Below are 16,689 nucleotides of genomic sequence, written 5' to 3'. Positions count from 1 at the left end.
CAGATAACCTGAGCAGGGAATGACATCAGGGCCAGCCTCTCTGGCACTCTTCCTTCTACACACTTTCTGAAACCTCCAAGAAGCAACCTAATTTTCGAAATCACACCCCTCACAGAATTTACCAAACAGTGTAGTGACAAATATTGACGTTTTAATTGGAAACATAAAACTTTTGATTGTTTGATATTATGCTTAATGTTGAGCAAAGTTTAAAAAAAATTATATTTGACTTCATGACTAATTACTTTCAAGGGTTTCAAATCAATAGGCCACATCACTCTTTTCAAACAATGGCAAGGGTGGGTGCACGTCCGGGTTGTGTTCTGTAGCTCCACCTCAAGAACTGTAGATATTACACAAATATTTAGACAGCACTCCGTAATGATGATGATGATGATGATAAATAGTGATTTATTTCATATTATTTCAGCCGGAAACTGTGGTATATCAGTTGCGTGCAATGTTTCGGGCTAACATACGCCCTTCATCAGGCTGACAAAACATAACATACATAAAATAGTGATGTAGTAAATTTCATAGAATAGTAATTCATAGTATATTCTTAAAACATACAATACAATGTTACAAATATCTGTTCAAAAATAGGACATGATTGATGAGACTATGTTTAAGAGAAGTAAATGAACTCTAAACATAATGATATGCCGTAGAGTATATAAACAGACCATATATATGGGATCAGGCAATAGAATTATCCGAAACCAGTATCTGTACTCTCACTTTAAAATATTTAAGCACTTTATGATCTCTCTGAGAGGTATATCTGAGGTCTAACTAATAGTTCTACTTGCTGAATTTGGTCGCAATTTGCAGTTAGCAGTAACTATTTGCAGATTGGTTGAGTATGACCTGGTATGGCTGTATGCAATTTGGGTTGCAATATGTAATTTGAATTTGCAATTGGTATGAAATTTGGTTTGTTTCTATGGTGGAACTATTTTGGCCTATCTGCTTCCATAAAACACAGCTCTTAGTGGAGTGAATGTCTGTTCAGCTCCTCTCCTCTGGTGTAATGATTCTAGCAGCTCCTGCTAGGGGAATTTCCCACAGAGGTTGTGTGTGAGGCTGGCTGTGATTGGCCAAAACTCCTGCTGTTTGTGAGGCTGGCTGTAATTGGTCTAGACTCCTGCCCAGCAACAACAGTTTAACTTTATGCTTTCTGTTGTTTCTGCTGTGTCATTGAGCTTAACAAGTCAAAATGAGGCTCAGTAGTGTGTGTGGCCTCCATGTGCCTGTATGACCTCCCTACAACGCCTGTGCATGCTCCTGATGAGGTGGCGGATGGTCTCCTGAGGGATCTCCTCCCAGACCTTGACTAAAGCATCTGCCAACTCCTGGACAGTCTGTGGTGCAACGTGACGTTGGTGGATAGAGCGAGATATGATGTCCCAGATGTGCTCAATTGGATTCAGGTCTGGGGAACAGGCGGGCCAGTCCATAGCATCAATGCCTTCGTCTTGCAGGAACTGCTGACACACTCCAGCCACATGAGGTCTAGCATTGTCTTGCATTAGGAGGAACCCAGGGCCAACCGCACCAGCATATGGTCTCACAAGGGGTCTGAGGATCTCATCTCGGTACCTAATGGCAGTCAGGCTACCTCTGGCGAGCACATGGAGGGCTGTGCGCCCCTCCAAAGAAATGCCACCCCACACTATTACTGACCCAATGCCAAACCGGTCATGCTGGAGGATGTTGCAGACAGCAGAACGTTCTCCACTGCGTCTCAAGACTGTCACGTCTGTCACATGTGCTCAGTGTGAACCTGCTTTCATCTGTGAAGAGCACAGGGCGCCAGTGGCAAATTTGCCAATCTTGGTGTTCTCTGGCAAATGCCAAACGTCCTGCACGGTGTTGGGCTGGACGTCGGGCCCTCATATCACCCTCATGGAGTCTGTTTCTGACCGTTTGAGCAGACACATGCACATTTGTAGCCTGCTGGAGGTCATTTTGCAGGGCTCTGGCAGTGCTCCTCCTGTTCCTCCTTGCACAAAGGCTGAGGTAGCGGTCCTGCTGCTGGGTTGTTGCCCTCCTACGGCCTCCTCCACGTCTCCTGATGTACTGGCCTGTCTCCTGGTAGCGCCTCCATGCTCTGGACACTACGCTGACAGACACAGCAAACCTTCTTGCCACAGCTCGCATTGATGTGCCATCCTGGATAAGCTGCACTACCTGAGCCACTTGTGTGGGTTGTAGACTCCGTCTCATGCTACCACTAGAGTGAAAGCACCGCAGCATTCAAAAGTGACCAAAACATCAGCCAGGAAGCATAGGAACTGAGAAGTGGTCTGTAGTCACCACCTGCAGAACCACTCCCTTATTGGGGGTGTTTTGCTAATTGCCTATAATTTCCACCTGTTGTCTATCCCATTTGCACATCAGCATGTGAAATTGATTGTCACTCAATGTTGCTTCCTAAGTGGACAGTTTGATTTCACAGAAGTGTGATTGACTTGGAGTTACATTGTGTTGTTTAAGTGTTCCCTTTATTTTTTTGAGCAGTGTATAATGAATATTTAAGGCATGTTATCTTTTTATGCTTCTGTGGACACAAAATATAATGATTACATGACATCCAAACATGAAGTCACTGTAAATAACTCTGCTTTTGTCTTTAACACACAAACATAGGAACTGTGTTACGGTTATTGGCAGGTCAAGCTGTATAAACATTTAAGCTGTGTTATCCTAGCTGGCCAGCTACAAGATGAGACTGTCAAAGTAAATTAGATACCTAATGTTAATCAGACCTCAGCTCAGACCCCGAACCACCAATGTTAATCAGACCTCAGCTTGTACCCAAATGTTAAGCCCTTCTCGACATATGACGTAATAGTACGTCATGGCGGAAAGTGACTTACCACATTTTGACGTACCATTACGTCGCTGTAAAAGCCGTTGCCGGGGATTGCGGCGGGTGAGGGAGCCAATCGGGTGCCCGCGCTGCTGTGGCTGGGACCCAATGGGTGACAAGGCAGCCTGATTCCATGCACAGGGTTCCCAATGCCTTGCACGGCATCGGGACCTGCCTACTACGGGGGGTAGAGGAGATCCAGCCCCAGCCTGGGTCTCCTAGGCAACCTGTTAGTGTATTACTCAGTGTAATACACTAACAGGCAATGCATTACAATACATATGCATTGCAGAGGGGATCAGAATCCCCCCCCCCTTCCCCCCAAAAAGTTGAATTCCCATAGTGGGACCGAAAAAAAATGTTTTTAATAAAAAAAAATTAAAAAGTAATAGTAAAAAAAGAAAAAAAAACGTCCCTTTCCCGTGATTTTATAATAAAAAAAAATAGATAAAGAAAAAACACACACATTAGGTATCACTGCGTCCGTAACTACCGGCTCTATAAATATATCACATGATCCACCCCGTCCGATAAACACCATAAAAAAAAAAACATGTGTCAAAAAAGCAATTTTTGTCACCTAACATCACATAAAGTGCAACACCAAGCGATCAAAAAGGCATATGCCCCCCAAAACAGTACCAATCGGTCACCTCATCCCTCAAAAAATATTATCCTACCTAAGACAATCGGTCCAAAAATAAAATAAAGCTATGGCTAGACTATGGAGACACAAAAAAATAATTTCTTTTTTGTTTCAAAAATGCTATTATTGTGTAAAACTTAAATAAATAAGAAAATGGATACATATTGGGTATTGTCACGTTCGTAACTATTTGCTCTATAAAAATTTCACATGACCTAACCCGTCAGGTGAACGCTGTAAAAATAAAAACTGTGCCAAAAACAACAAATTTTTTGGTCACTATGCCACATAAAATGTAATAATGAATGATCAAAAAATCATATGTACAAAAAAATTGTACCAATAAAAAATGTCAACTCATTCCTGCAAAAAACTAGCTCCTGCACAAGACGATTGGCAGAAAAATAAAAATAAATAAGAGACACAAATGGAGAAAATTGAGACACAAAAACATATATATATATATATATAAAAAAAAAATTGTTTATTTGTTTCAGTTTTACATAATAAACATAAGTAGACATATTTGATATCATTGGATCTGTAAAAACCTGCGTTATAAAAATAGCACATGATCTACCCTGTCAGATGATTCCTACACCTATTAGATATAATTGTATAATGCTAGAGTGCCATGCACAATACTATACTATAAACCTCACTAATTACATGTGCACGACAAAAATGGTAGTATGAAAATAAGTAACTCCTTTATTAATACATATAATAACATAGACATTGGCGATAAAATACAGAGGACAAAAAATAAGGACCCAATACCTAGAGAAAAAATATAAGATAAAGCTGCTATCCTCATACAAACATGCTCAAGCAAGTGCTTATGCCACCCCATATACAACTTTGTCACAGTAATAAGATATTACAAACATCAACAGCATGGTATATAAAGTGCAAAGTGCTTATCCATAGTATGGAGGCAAGCGGATACAAGCAAGTAATAAGGTATACTAACCAGGTAGGATCCCAGACACCCCGACGCACGTTTCGCGTTAGCTTCCTCAGGGGATATGTAGATGTAGTGACAAGCAGGGCTTTTTATATGTATGTTGATGAACTAGAAATAAAATATTGGGACATGCTACACAGTTGCCACAGGGGCGGCATCCCCATTTAGGGCCTTTTGAGCCTAATAGTCTGCTAGAATTAGTATTCTGATGGTGGCTATGAACCAGTACATCACAAAGATTTTTTTCCCGACGTTAGGTGATTGATGGGTATATCGGTAGGTACTTCTTCGCGGTATGATCCATCAGCAAAACATTCCAATATTTGTTAAGAATAGATGCTACTTCCGTGTGGCCAGAGTTATATGATGTAATAAATCGTATCTTGTCACATTTGGACTTCTGCAAGGAGGGTTGGTTATACACAAGAGTTTCTCTCTTGGAGGGTTTTGCTCTTTGGTAGTGAAGATTTACTGTACCCTCTTTCTAGAAATCTCCCATATAATTCTTTAGCCCGTGCCTCAAATTCGCTATCACGTGAGCAAATTCTTCTCAGCTGTAAAAACTGCCCTATCGGTATGCTATTCAGCAATTTTCTAGGGTGTGCTGATTTGGCATGAAGAAGGCTATTAACCGAAGTCGGTTTACAAAAAAGATCCGTGTGTGTGTACGGTGTGTGTGTGTATGTATATATATATATATATATATATATATATATATATATATATATATACAGTGCAGACCAAAAGTTTGGACACACCTTCTCATTCAAAGAGTTTTCTTTATTTTCATGACTATGAAGGCATCAAAACTATGAATTAACACGTGGAATTATATACATAACAAACAAGTGTCAAACAACTAAAAATATGTCATATTCTAGGTTCTTCAAAGTAGCCACCTTTTGCTTTGATTACTGCTTTGCAGACTCTTGGCATTCTCTTGATGAGCTTCAAGAGGTAGTCCCCTGAAATGGTCTTCCAACAGTCTTGAAGGAGTTCCCAGAGATGCTTAGCACTTGTTGGCCCTTTTGCCTTCACTCTGCGGTTACTTAGCTGCTTTTTTCTTGCCATAATACAAATTCTAACAGTCTATTCAGTAGGACTATCACCTGTGTATCCACCTGACTTCTCCTCAACGCAACTGATGGTCCCAACCCCATTTTATAAGGCAAGAAATCCCACTTATTAAACCTGACAGGGCACACCTGTGAAGTGAAAACCATTTCAGGGGACTACCTCTTGAAGCTCATCAAGAGAATGCCAAGAGTGTGCAAAGCAGTAATCAAAGCAAAAGGTGGCTACTTTGAAGAACCTAGAATATTACATATTTTCAGTTGTTTCACACTTGTTTGTTATGTACCGTATATGCCGGCGTATAAGACGACCCCCAACTTTTACACTGAAAATATAGAGCTTGGGATATACTCGCCGTATAAGACTACCCCTTTTTCAACACACACCAAAGAAAAATTTAAAAAGCATTAGATCTGATTTCAATATGGTAATTTTAATTCAAATAAGTATGACATGCTGTTTGCATGCCATCCCTGCATCCCACCACAATCCCTAGGTACCACCGCCATCCCATGGTATCACCACCATCCCTGCATCCCACCACCTTCCTTGTCCTCCCTCCCTGCCTCCCAGACCCTAAACATGTGCCACCTATACCCTGAACATGTTTTTGTTATGTTATTCTTCATATTCACATTGACATATGCACATCTGCGCCGCACTTAGATACGCCGCACGGAGATCTCGCACATGCGCAGGAGCGAGATGCGAGCGGCCGTGAGGATCCCGTGTATCCACGCTCGCCGCATGAAATCTCGCACATGCGTAGGAGCGAGATGCGAGCGGCCGGGAGGATGGCGGTACAAGGAGCATACAAGGTACAGAGCAGGGGGGAGGCATACAAGGTACAGAGCAGGGGGGAGGCATACAAGGTACAGAGCAGGGGGCGGTATACAAGGTACAGCGCAGGGGGGCATATGCCGTGGGTTACATCGCAGCTCTCAGCTGCTGGGGATACAAGGCAATAGCCCGGGCTCTCTCTGTTGATAATTTGGGCGTCCCGGCACTGCAGCGCCCGCCATACCCAGCGTCAGGGCAGGCCTTAGGTGTTCAGGCGCCCTGTGCGAGCTAACCTTGTGCGCCCCCCCCCTCCACCTCAAAAAAAAAAAAAACACTGCTTGTTGCTGGCATCATGGCATAGGCTGGCTGACTATCCAACCAAGTAGTTACCAGCCCACATACCCCAAAGGCCGGTGTAATGTTATACTTCCCTACTTCGTGAGATTTCCCTACCCTCGTCACTTCCGGTCGCATCGGACATGACGTGAGGAGGTGTGCAGCGCCGCGCAGGCGCACAACAACAGGTTAGGGAAATTTCACAGCAGAGTGCGCATGCGCCAGGAGCCTCGCTGGCGGTTAGGGTAGGGAAAAACTATGGGCCAATGCGCAGGCACAGTGATCGGATGGATGTTCTCAGCTGAATACCGGATGACACTGCGCATGCATCGGGAGCCTCACCAGCGGTTAGGGAAGGGAAAAATTACGTACGGGCCAGTGCTTTTTCCCTACCCTAACCGCTGGTGAGGCTCCTAGCGCATGCGCAGTGTCGGCCGGTGTCCAGCTGAGAAAATTAGTTTCCAATGTAGTATTAATAACTAAACAATTAAATAATAAACATATTGCATTGTCTACTTACCACCAGGACAATAAGATGATCTGGACTCTGGCTGCAGTCTGGCTCTGGGGACTCCATTGTCACTCTCTTCCCCCCCCCCCCTCCCTCCCTTGTCACTCTCTTCCCCCCCCCCCCTTCCCTTGTCAATCTCATTATTCCCCCCCTCTCCCTTGTCACTCTCATTATTTCCCACCCTCTCCCTTGTCACTCTCATTATTCCACCCCCCCTCCCTTGTCACTCTCATTATTCCCCCCCTCTCCCTTGTCTCTCTCATTATTCCCCCCCTCTCCCTTGTCTCTCTCATTATTCCCCACCCCTCTCCCTTGTCACTCTCATTATTCCACCCCCCCTCCCTTGTCACTCTCATTATTCCCTCCCCTCTCCCTTGTCACTCTCATTATTCCCCACCCCTCTCCCTTGTCACTCTCATTATTCCACCCCCCCTCCCTTGTCACTCTCATTATTCCCCCCCTCTCTCTTGTCACTCTCATTATTCCCCCCCTCTCTCTTGTCACTCTCATTATTCCCCCCCTCTCCCTTGTCACTCTCATTATTCCACCCCCCCTTGTCACTCTCATTATTCCCCCCCCCCTTGTCACTCTCATTATTCCCCCCTTGTCACTCTCATTATTCCCCCCCCTTGTCACTCTCATTATTCCCCCCCTTGTCACTCTCATTATTTCCCCCCCTCCCTCCCCCCTTGTCACTCTCATTATTTCCCACCCCCTTGTCACTCTCATTATTTCCCACCCCCTTGTCACTCTCATTATTTCCCCCCCTTGTCACTCTCATTATTTTCCCCCCCATTGTCACTCTCATTATTTCCTCCCCCCTTGTCACTCTCATTCTACTCCCACCTCCACCTCTAGTGTAGCGTGGCCGAGCTCTGTTCGATCCGCGGTACAGGAGCATTTGTTTCCTGTATCCGGCCGGACTGACAGGAAGTGCACACTAAGTGAGCACTTCCTGTCAGTCCGGCCGGGTACATGAAACAAAAGCTCCTGTACCGCGGATCGAACAGAGCTCGGCCACGCTACATTAACAGCACACAGCAGGGGCAGGCAGGATTCTTTAGAGCGGCAAGTGCTCAGCCTCAGCCGCTCAGGCAGCGCAGCATGAGGGGCGCCGCCGGCCGCCCGAACTTATATAAGCAACTTTTTTTTTTTTTTTTAAACCGCAACGGGCTTTGGGCGCCCCCTGCTAAATACAGGGGAGGGGGAGATGGAGGGGGCGGGTGGCCCGCCCCGAGGGAGAGCACAAGTGCCGCCTCGCCTGCCGCATATTACATTGCGAGCTGTCGGCCGCCCGGCGCCCCTGTTGCTATGGCGCCCTGTCCACCAGTTTGCAGATGGGTTCGCATATATTATTCATACCTGAAACGATAGGTCGGCCAGGGGGAGTTTTGTCATTCTTGTGCATTTTGGGTAGCAGATAAAAAGTGGCTATTGTTGGAAGGTCAACATGTAGGCATCTTAGTTCTTTTTGGTTGATTGTCCCTTTCTCATATGCCGTCTGTAATATCTTATCCAGTGCTATCTGGAAGGAGATTAGTGGGTTAAATGTTAGTTTTTTTATAACATTTTGAGTCTCGTAGTTGACGATATACCTCCTTCTCATATAAGTCAACTGGCCATTTAACAATATTGCCCTCTTTATCTGAGGGTTTGATGATGAGATGATTCAGTTTCCTCAGTTGTTTGATTGCAGTTTTCTGCTGACTACTGAGATTATCATATTGGGACCTGATCGGAATTTTCTTCAATTCCTTCGTCACTAATTTCACGAATATATCTATATTCGGATAAAGTGACATGGGGGGAACGTTCTTAGATTTTGGTAAGAGTGACTTTGGTAGTCTACTTACAGGATTTTGATCCTGTTCTTTCAATAGATCCCAGAGGGTACGAATGGCATCCTGTTCAGCATCAGTGAATGCAGTTATATCCTCTCCCTCTTTGTGAAACATTTAAAAAAAAAAATAATTTCGTGCAAAAAGATTCAGATCCTTTACTGGTGAGAAGAGGTCAAAATTAGTTACTGGGACAAAACTTAAACCCAATCTCAATACATCAATCTGTGCCTCCGTCAACACCACATCTGAAAAATTGATTACCTGCGTCTTTGGGTGAGCCAATTCGCCCGCCCAATGTTTTTTATTGACAAAACTGTATTTTGGTTCCTCCTTCCGTTTCCCACCATATCTTGTCATATATGGTTTGGGTGTTCCTTCCAGGTTTGATCCCTCAGCATCAGAGACATAGGATGAAACTGATGCACTTCTGCTCCGTTGCTCCCGTCTCGGTTGTCTCCATCTATAGATGCGATTTTGTTCATAGTCTTGGAGACCCCTCACAAATTTACTGGTTTTACGCTCCTTGATTTGCTTTTCCCACGTATTATGGGCTTCCTCTATTTCACTTTTGAGGGAGTCCCACTCTGTTTTAGTCATAATTAGTTTCAGTTGTGTTTCTGTGTTGACGAAATCTTTATCTATCTCCACCAGCATTGCTTCGTTCGCAGAGATCAATAATTTCATAAGTGTATTGGAGCAAATATTGCATGCATCTTCCCATTTAGTATTAAATTGCTCCACCTCTGACCCAAATGAGGGGAAAATCTGCACACGTAGGCCTCTAGGGATAGTTTTTTTTTAGGACATAGTGTTCCATAGACCTTTTTATTCCACCATGTTCTGAGTCGTTTATGTAAAAGATTCTTAAAAACCCCCTTCAATTCTCGTGTGCTCTTTTGTTGTGCCACATCCTGTGCATTAGAACCGCCTTGATTAAAAATTGCCTCAGCCTGGGATCTCCAGGTGGCCTCCCGGGCCTTAAAATCCATAACAATGGAGCAAATGATACTCTGCAAAAAAATAAAATGCCCGCAGGAAATACTACACCTATTAGATATAATTGTATAATGCTAGAGTGCCATCCGCAATACTATACTATAAACCTCACCAATTAAATGTGCACAACAAAAATGGTAGTATTAAAATAAGTAACTCCTTTATTAATACATATAATAACATAGACATTGGCAATAAAATACACAGGACAAAAAATAGGGACCCAATACCCAGAAAAAAATATATAAGATAAAGCTGCTATCCTCATACAAACATGCTCAAGCAAGTGCTTATGCCACCCCGTATACGACTGCGTCACAGTAATAAGATATGACAAACATCAACAGCATGGTATATAAAGTGCAAAGTGCTTATCCATAGTATGGAGGCAAGAGGATACAAGCAAGTAATAAGGTATACTAATCAGGTAGGATCCCAGACACCCCGATGCACGTTTTGCGTTAGCTTCCTCAGGGGATATGTGGATGTAGTGACAAGCAGGGCTTTTATATGTATGTTGATGAACTAGATTAAAAATGAAGATGAATGTTGTAAAAAATAAACTGTGTTAAAACAGCAATATTTTGGTTACCTTGCCTCACAAAAAACGTAATATAGCGCAATTAAAAATTATATGTATCCCAAAATAGTACCAATAAAATTGGCACCTTATTCCCTAGTTTCCAAAATGGAGTCACTTTTTGGGAGTTTCTACTGTAAGGGTGCATCAGGGGGGCTTCAAATGGGATATGGCATCTAAAAACCAGTCCAGCAAAATCTGCTTTCCAAAAACCATATGGCGCTCCTTTTCTTCTGCGCCCTGCGGTGTACCCTTACATCAGTTTACGACCACATGTGGGGTGTTTCTGTAAACTGCAGAATCAGGGTAATAAATATTGAGTTGTTTGGCTGTTAACCCTCGATGTGTTAAAGAAAAAAAAAGATTAAAATGGAAAATCAGCCCAAAAATGTGAAATTTAGAAATTTCATCTTCATTTTCCTTTAATTCTTGTGGAACACCTAAAATGGGGTCATTTATGGGGGTTCCCACTATGTAAGCCATACAAAGTGACTTCAGGCCTGAACTGGTCCTTAAAAAGTGGGTTTTGAAAATTGCTTCTAAAATTCTAAGCCTTTTAACATTTACAAAATTATGCCAACATAAAGTAGACTTATGGGAAATGTTAAGTAATAAATATTTATGAGGTATCTCTTTCTGTTTTAAAAGCGGATAAATTGAAATTTTCTAAATTGCTAATTTTTCTAAAATGTTGGTGAATTTGGGATTGTTTCATAAATTAAAGGTGAAATATATTGACTCAAATATATGACTATTATGAAGTACACTGTGTCACGAGAAAACACTCTCAGAATGGCTTGGATAAATAAAAGTGTTCCAAAGCTATTACCACATAAAGTAACACGTCGGATTTGCAAAAACATGGCCTTGGTAGAAGGGCGAAAACTGGCCCGTTGTAGAAGGGGTTAATCAGACCTCATATCAGACAAAAAATAAATCAACTCATCTCCCCTGCGCCTTTACTCGGGAGGTCTAGTGTGAAGTCACAGACTGCACCTACAACCTTATGCTGTGCGCAGGTCACTGCAGTGCATGCAGCACCAGCAGAAGACCATGGAGCGGTGAGTACAGCCATCACAAGGAGAGCTCCATTCCCTGCTCCCTGGTTCCACGTACTAATGAGTGCTTCCAAAATGGAAGCGCTCTTTAGTATTCACCCTACAAGACGCACTACCATTTCTTCCCACTTTTAGGGGAAAAACGTGTGTCTTTTAGGGTTAAAAAAAAAGATAGTAATTCACTAGTAAGCTTAGATGAAACTTTTTGGACTCATGAAATATATATTTTTTTGACACTACATATTCCTCAGTCGTCACTATGAAGACTTTGCTAAGTTTAGTTAGACCCAACAGTTCATAACAGGACCAAGTGAAAATGGCTGACTTGCAGTTTTTTTGGTTGCTTCTCTTCCCACAAAAATTTTCTAAAAATTGGTCAAAAAGATATATACAACCCAAAATGGTATCAATGAGAATGTATTTGCAAGAAATGAGCCTTCACTTGGCTCTTTACACATTACTACAAAAAAAAAGTTATATGGGGTCAGAATATGGCGATGAAAAGAAAAAAAAATATTTTCCAAGTTTTTCATTTATTTTTTCAGTATTAACCATATAAGAAAAAATATTAAAATGTGATATCGCCATAATTGTACTGACCTGGAGAATAAAAGTTACAAGTTAAAAGTTTTACCACATAGGGAACGTCGTTAGAACCAAAACGCATAAAACTGTGGCAAAATTACGTTTTATTTCAGATTCCACCCCATTAGGATTTTTTTTCAGCTCCCCACTGCATCGTATGCAGTTTTAAATGATGCTATTAGAAAGTACAACTTGTCCAGCAAAAAACAAGCTCTCATACAGTTATGAGAATGGAAAAGTCAAAAAATTATGATCCGGAAAGGCAGGAAAACCTTAAAATGCAAAACCTTAATACCCTCTGGGGGTGGAGGGGTAAAACTGGCTATATGTAATACTGCTTTTTACTCACAAATCTGGAAGACTTGCTTCCTTTTTTGTGGATTGGCAGTAACTAATCGAGCACTTGCGTCTCAGAGGATGCATTGCCCTTAGCTTGTTAACCCCTTCCTCTTCTACGTAGAAAATGGGCCCTCACATGAAGCCCCAGAGATTCATATGGTTTATCATTTTTGGAAATTAGGAGGCTTAGCATTTTAGAAGCAATGTTTAAAATTAAGAAAATTTCCAAAACCCAATTTTTTAAAGATAACCGTATTTTTCAAAAATCGCGCGCCTCTGGTCATTCAGCGCAGGCGCTCTGAGATGAGGAGGCTCGTATCCTCAGCACTCCCTCAGTGCGCCTGCGCCGATGACGTCTTCTCTTTCGGTGATGTCATCGGCGCAGGCGCACTGAGGGAGTGCTGAGGATACGAGCCTCCTCATCTCAGAGCGCCTGCGCCGAATGACCAGAGGCGCGCGATTTTTGAATTACTGACAGGGCCGGTCGGAGGAGGAGATCACGGCTGGCCCTGTCAATCAACACGGCGAGGGGGCGGATTTCTGCAGCAGCTACCAGCAAGTAGACGCCCTTCTTGCTGGTAGAGCCCTCATTTACATATTATAAAAGTTCGTTTTATAAAGAATCGGCCGCATGAAAGTAAGTAAGACTATTATATTCTCCTATATCGCACTATGAGGAATCTAACTATGCAAAAAAAAAAAAATGAGTTTTGCGGGGTGACAGAAACCCTTTAAAAAAAAAAAAAAAGTGTCCTATGGGGTAAAAAATATGGTAATTCAGGTCTGAAGTCAATTTGTGGGACTTATAGTAGAAACCACCCATAAATTACCCTATTTTAGAAACTATATCCCTCAAATCATTCAAAACTGATTTTATAACCTTTGTTAACCCTTTACATATTTCACAAGAATTAAAGGAAAATGGAGGTGAAATTTCACTTTTTTTGGGGGCAGATTTTCCATTATAATCAATTTTTTCCTGTAAGACTGCGAGGGTTAACATCAAAACAAACCTCAATATTTATTACCCTGATTCTGCGGTTTACAAAAAGACCCTAATTTGTTGTCATAAGCTGTTGTATGGGCACACAGCAGATACCCCTACAGATTTGGAAATTACACCCCTCAAGGAATTTATTGAGAAGTGTACTGATCACTTTGACTTTAGCGTTTCATGGAATTTAGAAACACTTGGCTACAAAAATGAAAATTTTAATTTTTCCAATAAAATGATGTCTTAGCCCCAGATTTTTCATTTTCACAAGGGGTAACATGAAAAAAAACGCCCAAAATTTGTTGCAATTTCTACTGAATACAATAGCACACCATATGCGGTCATAAACTGCTGTATGGGCACACCACAGGACTCAGAAGGGAAAGAACAATATGTTTTTGGAGGGCAGATCTTGCTAGAATGGTTTCCGGGCCTTGTGTTGCATCTCAAGAGACCCTGATGTTACCCCTACAGTAGAAACTACACCCCCAATGAATTTGTCAAGGAGTGTAGTGAGCACTAAAAGAAAAAGCACAGACCTGTCACTTACCAGTAGGAGGAGCGCCCAGCCGGTCACAGACAGCGCAGCAGGTAAGTAAAATGCTTCTAATATTGCTAAGGCCGCACTGGCCACCAATGAAATTAATACAGTAGAGGGAGGGAGGGGGGGCCGCACTGGCCACCTATGAAATTAATACAGTAGAGGGAGGGAGGGGGGTCCGTCTGTATGAAAGTAGCCTACGGACACGGATTGACTTGAATGCGTCCGTGAACCGTTGTCCGTCAAAAAAATAGGACAGGTCTTATTTTTTTGACGGACCGAAAACACTGATCACTGCCGCGGTTGAACAACGGTGCATTTTCCGAGTTTTCAACGGACCCATTGAAAGTCAATGGGTCCGGAGAAAATCACGGAAAACGGAACAACGGCCACGGATGCACACAACGGTCGTGTGCATGAGGCCTATCTCTGTTGCAACCTGCTGATGAAACTCTAATCTCAGTCCATCTGAAAACACCCTGTTTAAAGCCTCACAATGGCGAGGTATTGTTGATCAATTGTTAGGTGTTGTCTTGGTCTCATCTTAAAATATGAACAGCATGATGAAGAGGATTGTTTAAATACCATTTCTAATTGAACCAGGAAATATATTGGGTGATTCATGGATCACACACCTGTTGTGAAGTTTGCCATTAAGCTCCTTGTAAGGCTGGGTTCAGACCTGAGCGTCTTTGATATGCGCGTTTAACGCGCGTTTTTGCCGCGCGTTTTTTATGCGCGTTTTTTGCAATAGTAAACGCGCGTTTGACTGCAATGTCCTATGGCCACAAACGCGCTGTAAAACGCCCCAAAGAAGCTCAAGTACTTGTTTGAGCGTAGGGCGTTTTACAGCGCGTTTTTCAGCGCTGTAAAACGCTCAAGTGAGAACCAGGGCCATAGGGAAGCATTGGTTTTCATGTGTTGAGCGTTTTACAGCGCGTTTGAACGCGCTGTAAAACGCTCAAGTGTGAACCCAGCCTTAGAGAGCAGCAAGTTGTGCAAAAAGTACTGAAACATTAAACAGTTGGACATGTGCATTCAAAAGTTTAGAGAAGTTCATGTTATGTTTACCTGTAAAGGTTAGAGTGCATTTTAGGGTCATACTGAAATTTCAGCCACAAACCAAATATCCATAACTTTAGTATTATATAAACATGGTAATGTATAAATATATGCCACTCTGAAATGAGCATTGAATCATAATAGATGCAAAAAAATTGTAATGTACCATGCGCTACTTCTGAATAGTCATCAGAATGGTGCCATCTCTGGAGAGCCACTAGAACTGACTTGTTGTTTTTGATCTACATAACTGCTCCTGAGCTTATGAAACTGCTATTATTTATGGGGCATATACTTTTGTAACCTTGTTTTTCTCTTGAATTTTAGATTGTTCCAGCTATTATTGAACAGATTGGATGTAACCCTCAGTTCAACAGAGCAGAGGTGAGGTTATTTGGTGACTAGTAGAAGTGAATTTAATGTCATGAAATAGTGTAGACTTATCCCCTTCTTCTTGGGAAGTTAATTTCACCCTTTTGTCCATGGAGATGCTTCTTAAAAAACTTCCTCAAAGAAGTTGGCAGTAGGGATGAGCAAAGTAAGCCATAATTCCAGTGCTAATTATTTTTTAAGTGCTTTTTCTGACCCCACATCAAGTGTCCTTGACTGAGATCACTTTGCTATACCTACAGTAAATGTCAGTTCTTGTTTGATGTTTTCTGAGGAACCCTGGCTGAAAAACTGCACAATAACTTTTTACATTGTCACTTTCTTTAAGGTTCCCTAAACATACGTCTGACAATCTGGTTAAAGGGGTTATCCAGGAATTGATAATTATGACCTGTCCTCAGGATATGTAATCACAGAGTACCTTCACCAGTGTAAAATGTAATCTTTACTGATGATCATTACAAATCACCCAATTTGTGCCCTTAAAAAGCAATTAACAATGAGGCTGGGCAGGACAAGGAAAGGAAAATTGACTCGCCCTCAGACTTGTCCTATCAAGCTATAGGCCCTGCCTTGCAAAACGGGATGACTGCCCCGATAGCGGCAATCCCGTGTCAGGAACCTCTTGATAAGGCCCTATATGTCCCTGACAAGGGATAGATACCGCCACCTGAGAAGAGACCTAATATGACTACAGTCCAATAGTAGTCAATGCATGTATCAGAAAATAATAAAGTTACAACAAAAATAATCGCACATAATACAAATATGCTCCCAAATAAACCAGTGGCGTCCAGGTTTTGATCACCAGTGGAAAAAAAGGAGCACATACCATATTTCCCGACGCGTTTCTCTGAACCGTTCTCTGGGGTCAGTTCATCAGGGGACCACATATAACAAAAAACTCCAAAAAACAAACAATACAGGAATGGAGGCAATAATATGTGTAAGAATCAGATTATATTCTTGTAATAATACCCAAATGATAATGGTAAATCTCATGGCCATAAAGTAAGACAATTCCCACATATTTGGTACCAGATATAATGCATCTGAATCACATACCAAATGTCCACAGTGCAGAGACCCTTTTAAAAAAAAATGTACCACACAC

General features: G+C 42.2%; 1 protein-coding gene across 1 annotated transcript in view; it reads left to right on the top strand.

The window, feature by feature from the left end:
- Positions 1-16,689, top strand: part of MTG1 (mitochondrial ribosome associated GTPase 1) — a 408,689-nt gene that overhangs the window by 124,665 nt on the left and 267,335 nt on the right. The window contains exon 5 of the mRNA XM_040435854.1: positions 15,513-15,569. Coding sequence (XP_040291788.1) covers positions 15,513-15,569 — 57 coding nt within the window. The remainder of the gene's footprint in view (positions 1-15,512; positions 15,570-16,689) is intronic.

Source organism: Bufo bufo, chromosome 6, assembly GCF_905171765.1.
Source record: "Bufo bufo chromosome 6, aBufBuf1.1, whole genome shotgun sequence".
NCBI classification, from domain to species: domain Eukaryota; kingdom Metazoa; phylum Chordata; class Amphibia; order Anura; family Bufonidae; genus Bufo; species Bufo bufo.
Note: the sequence above shows the minus strand (reverse complement) of the source record. Positions and strands in the feature narration are given on the sequence as shown.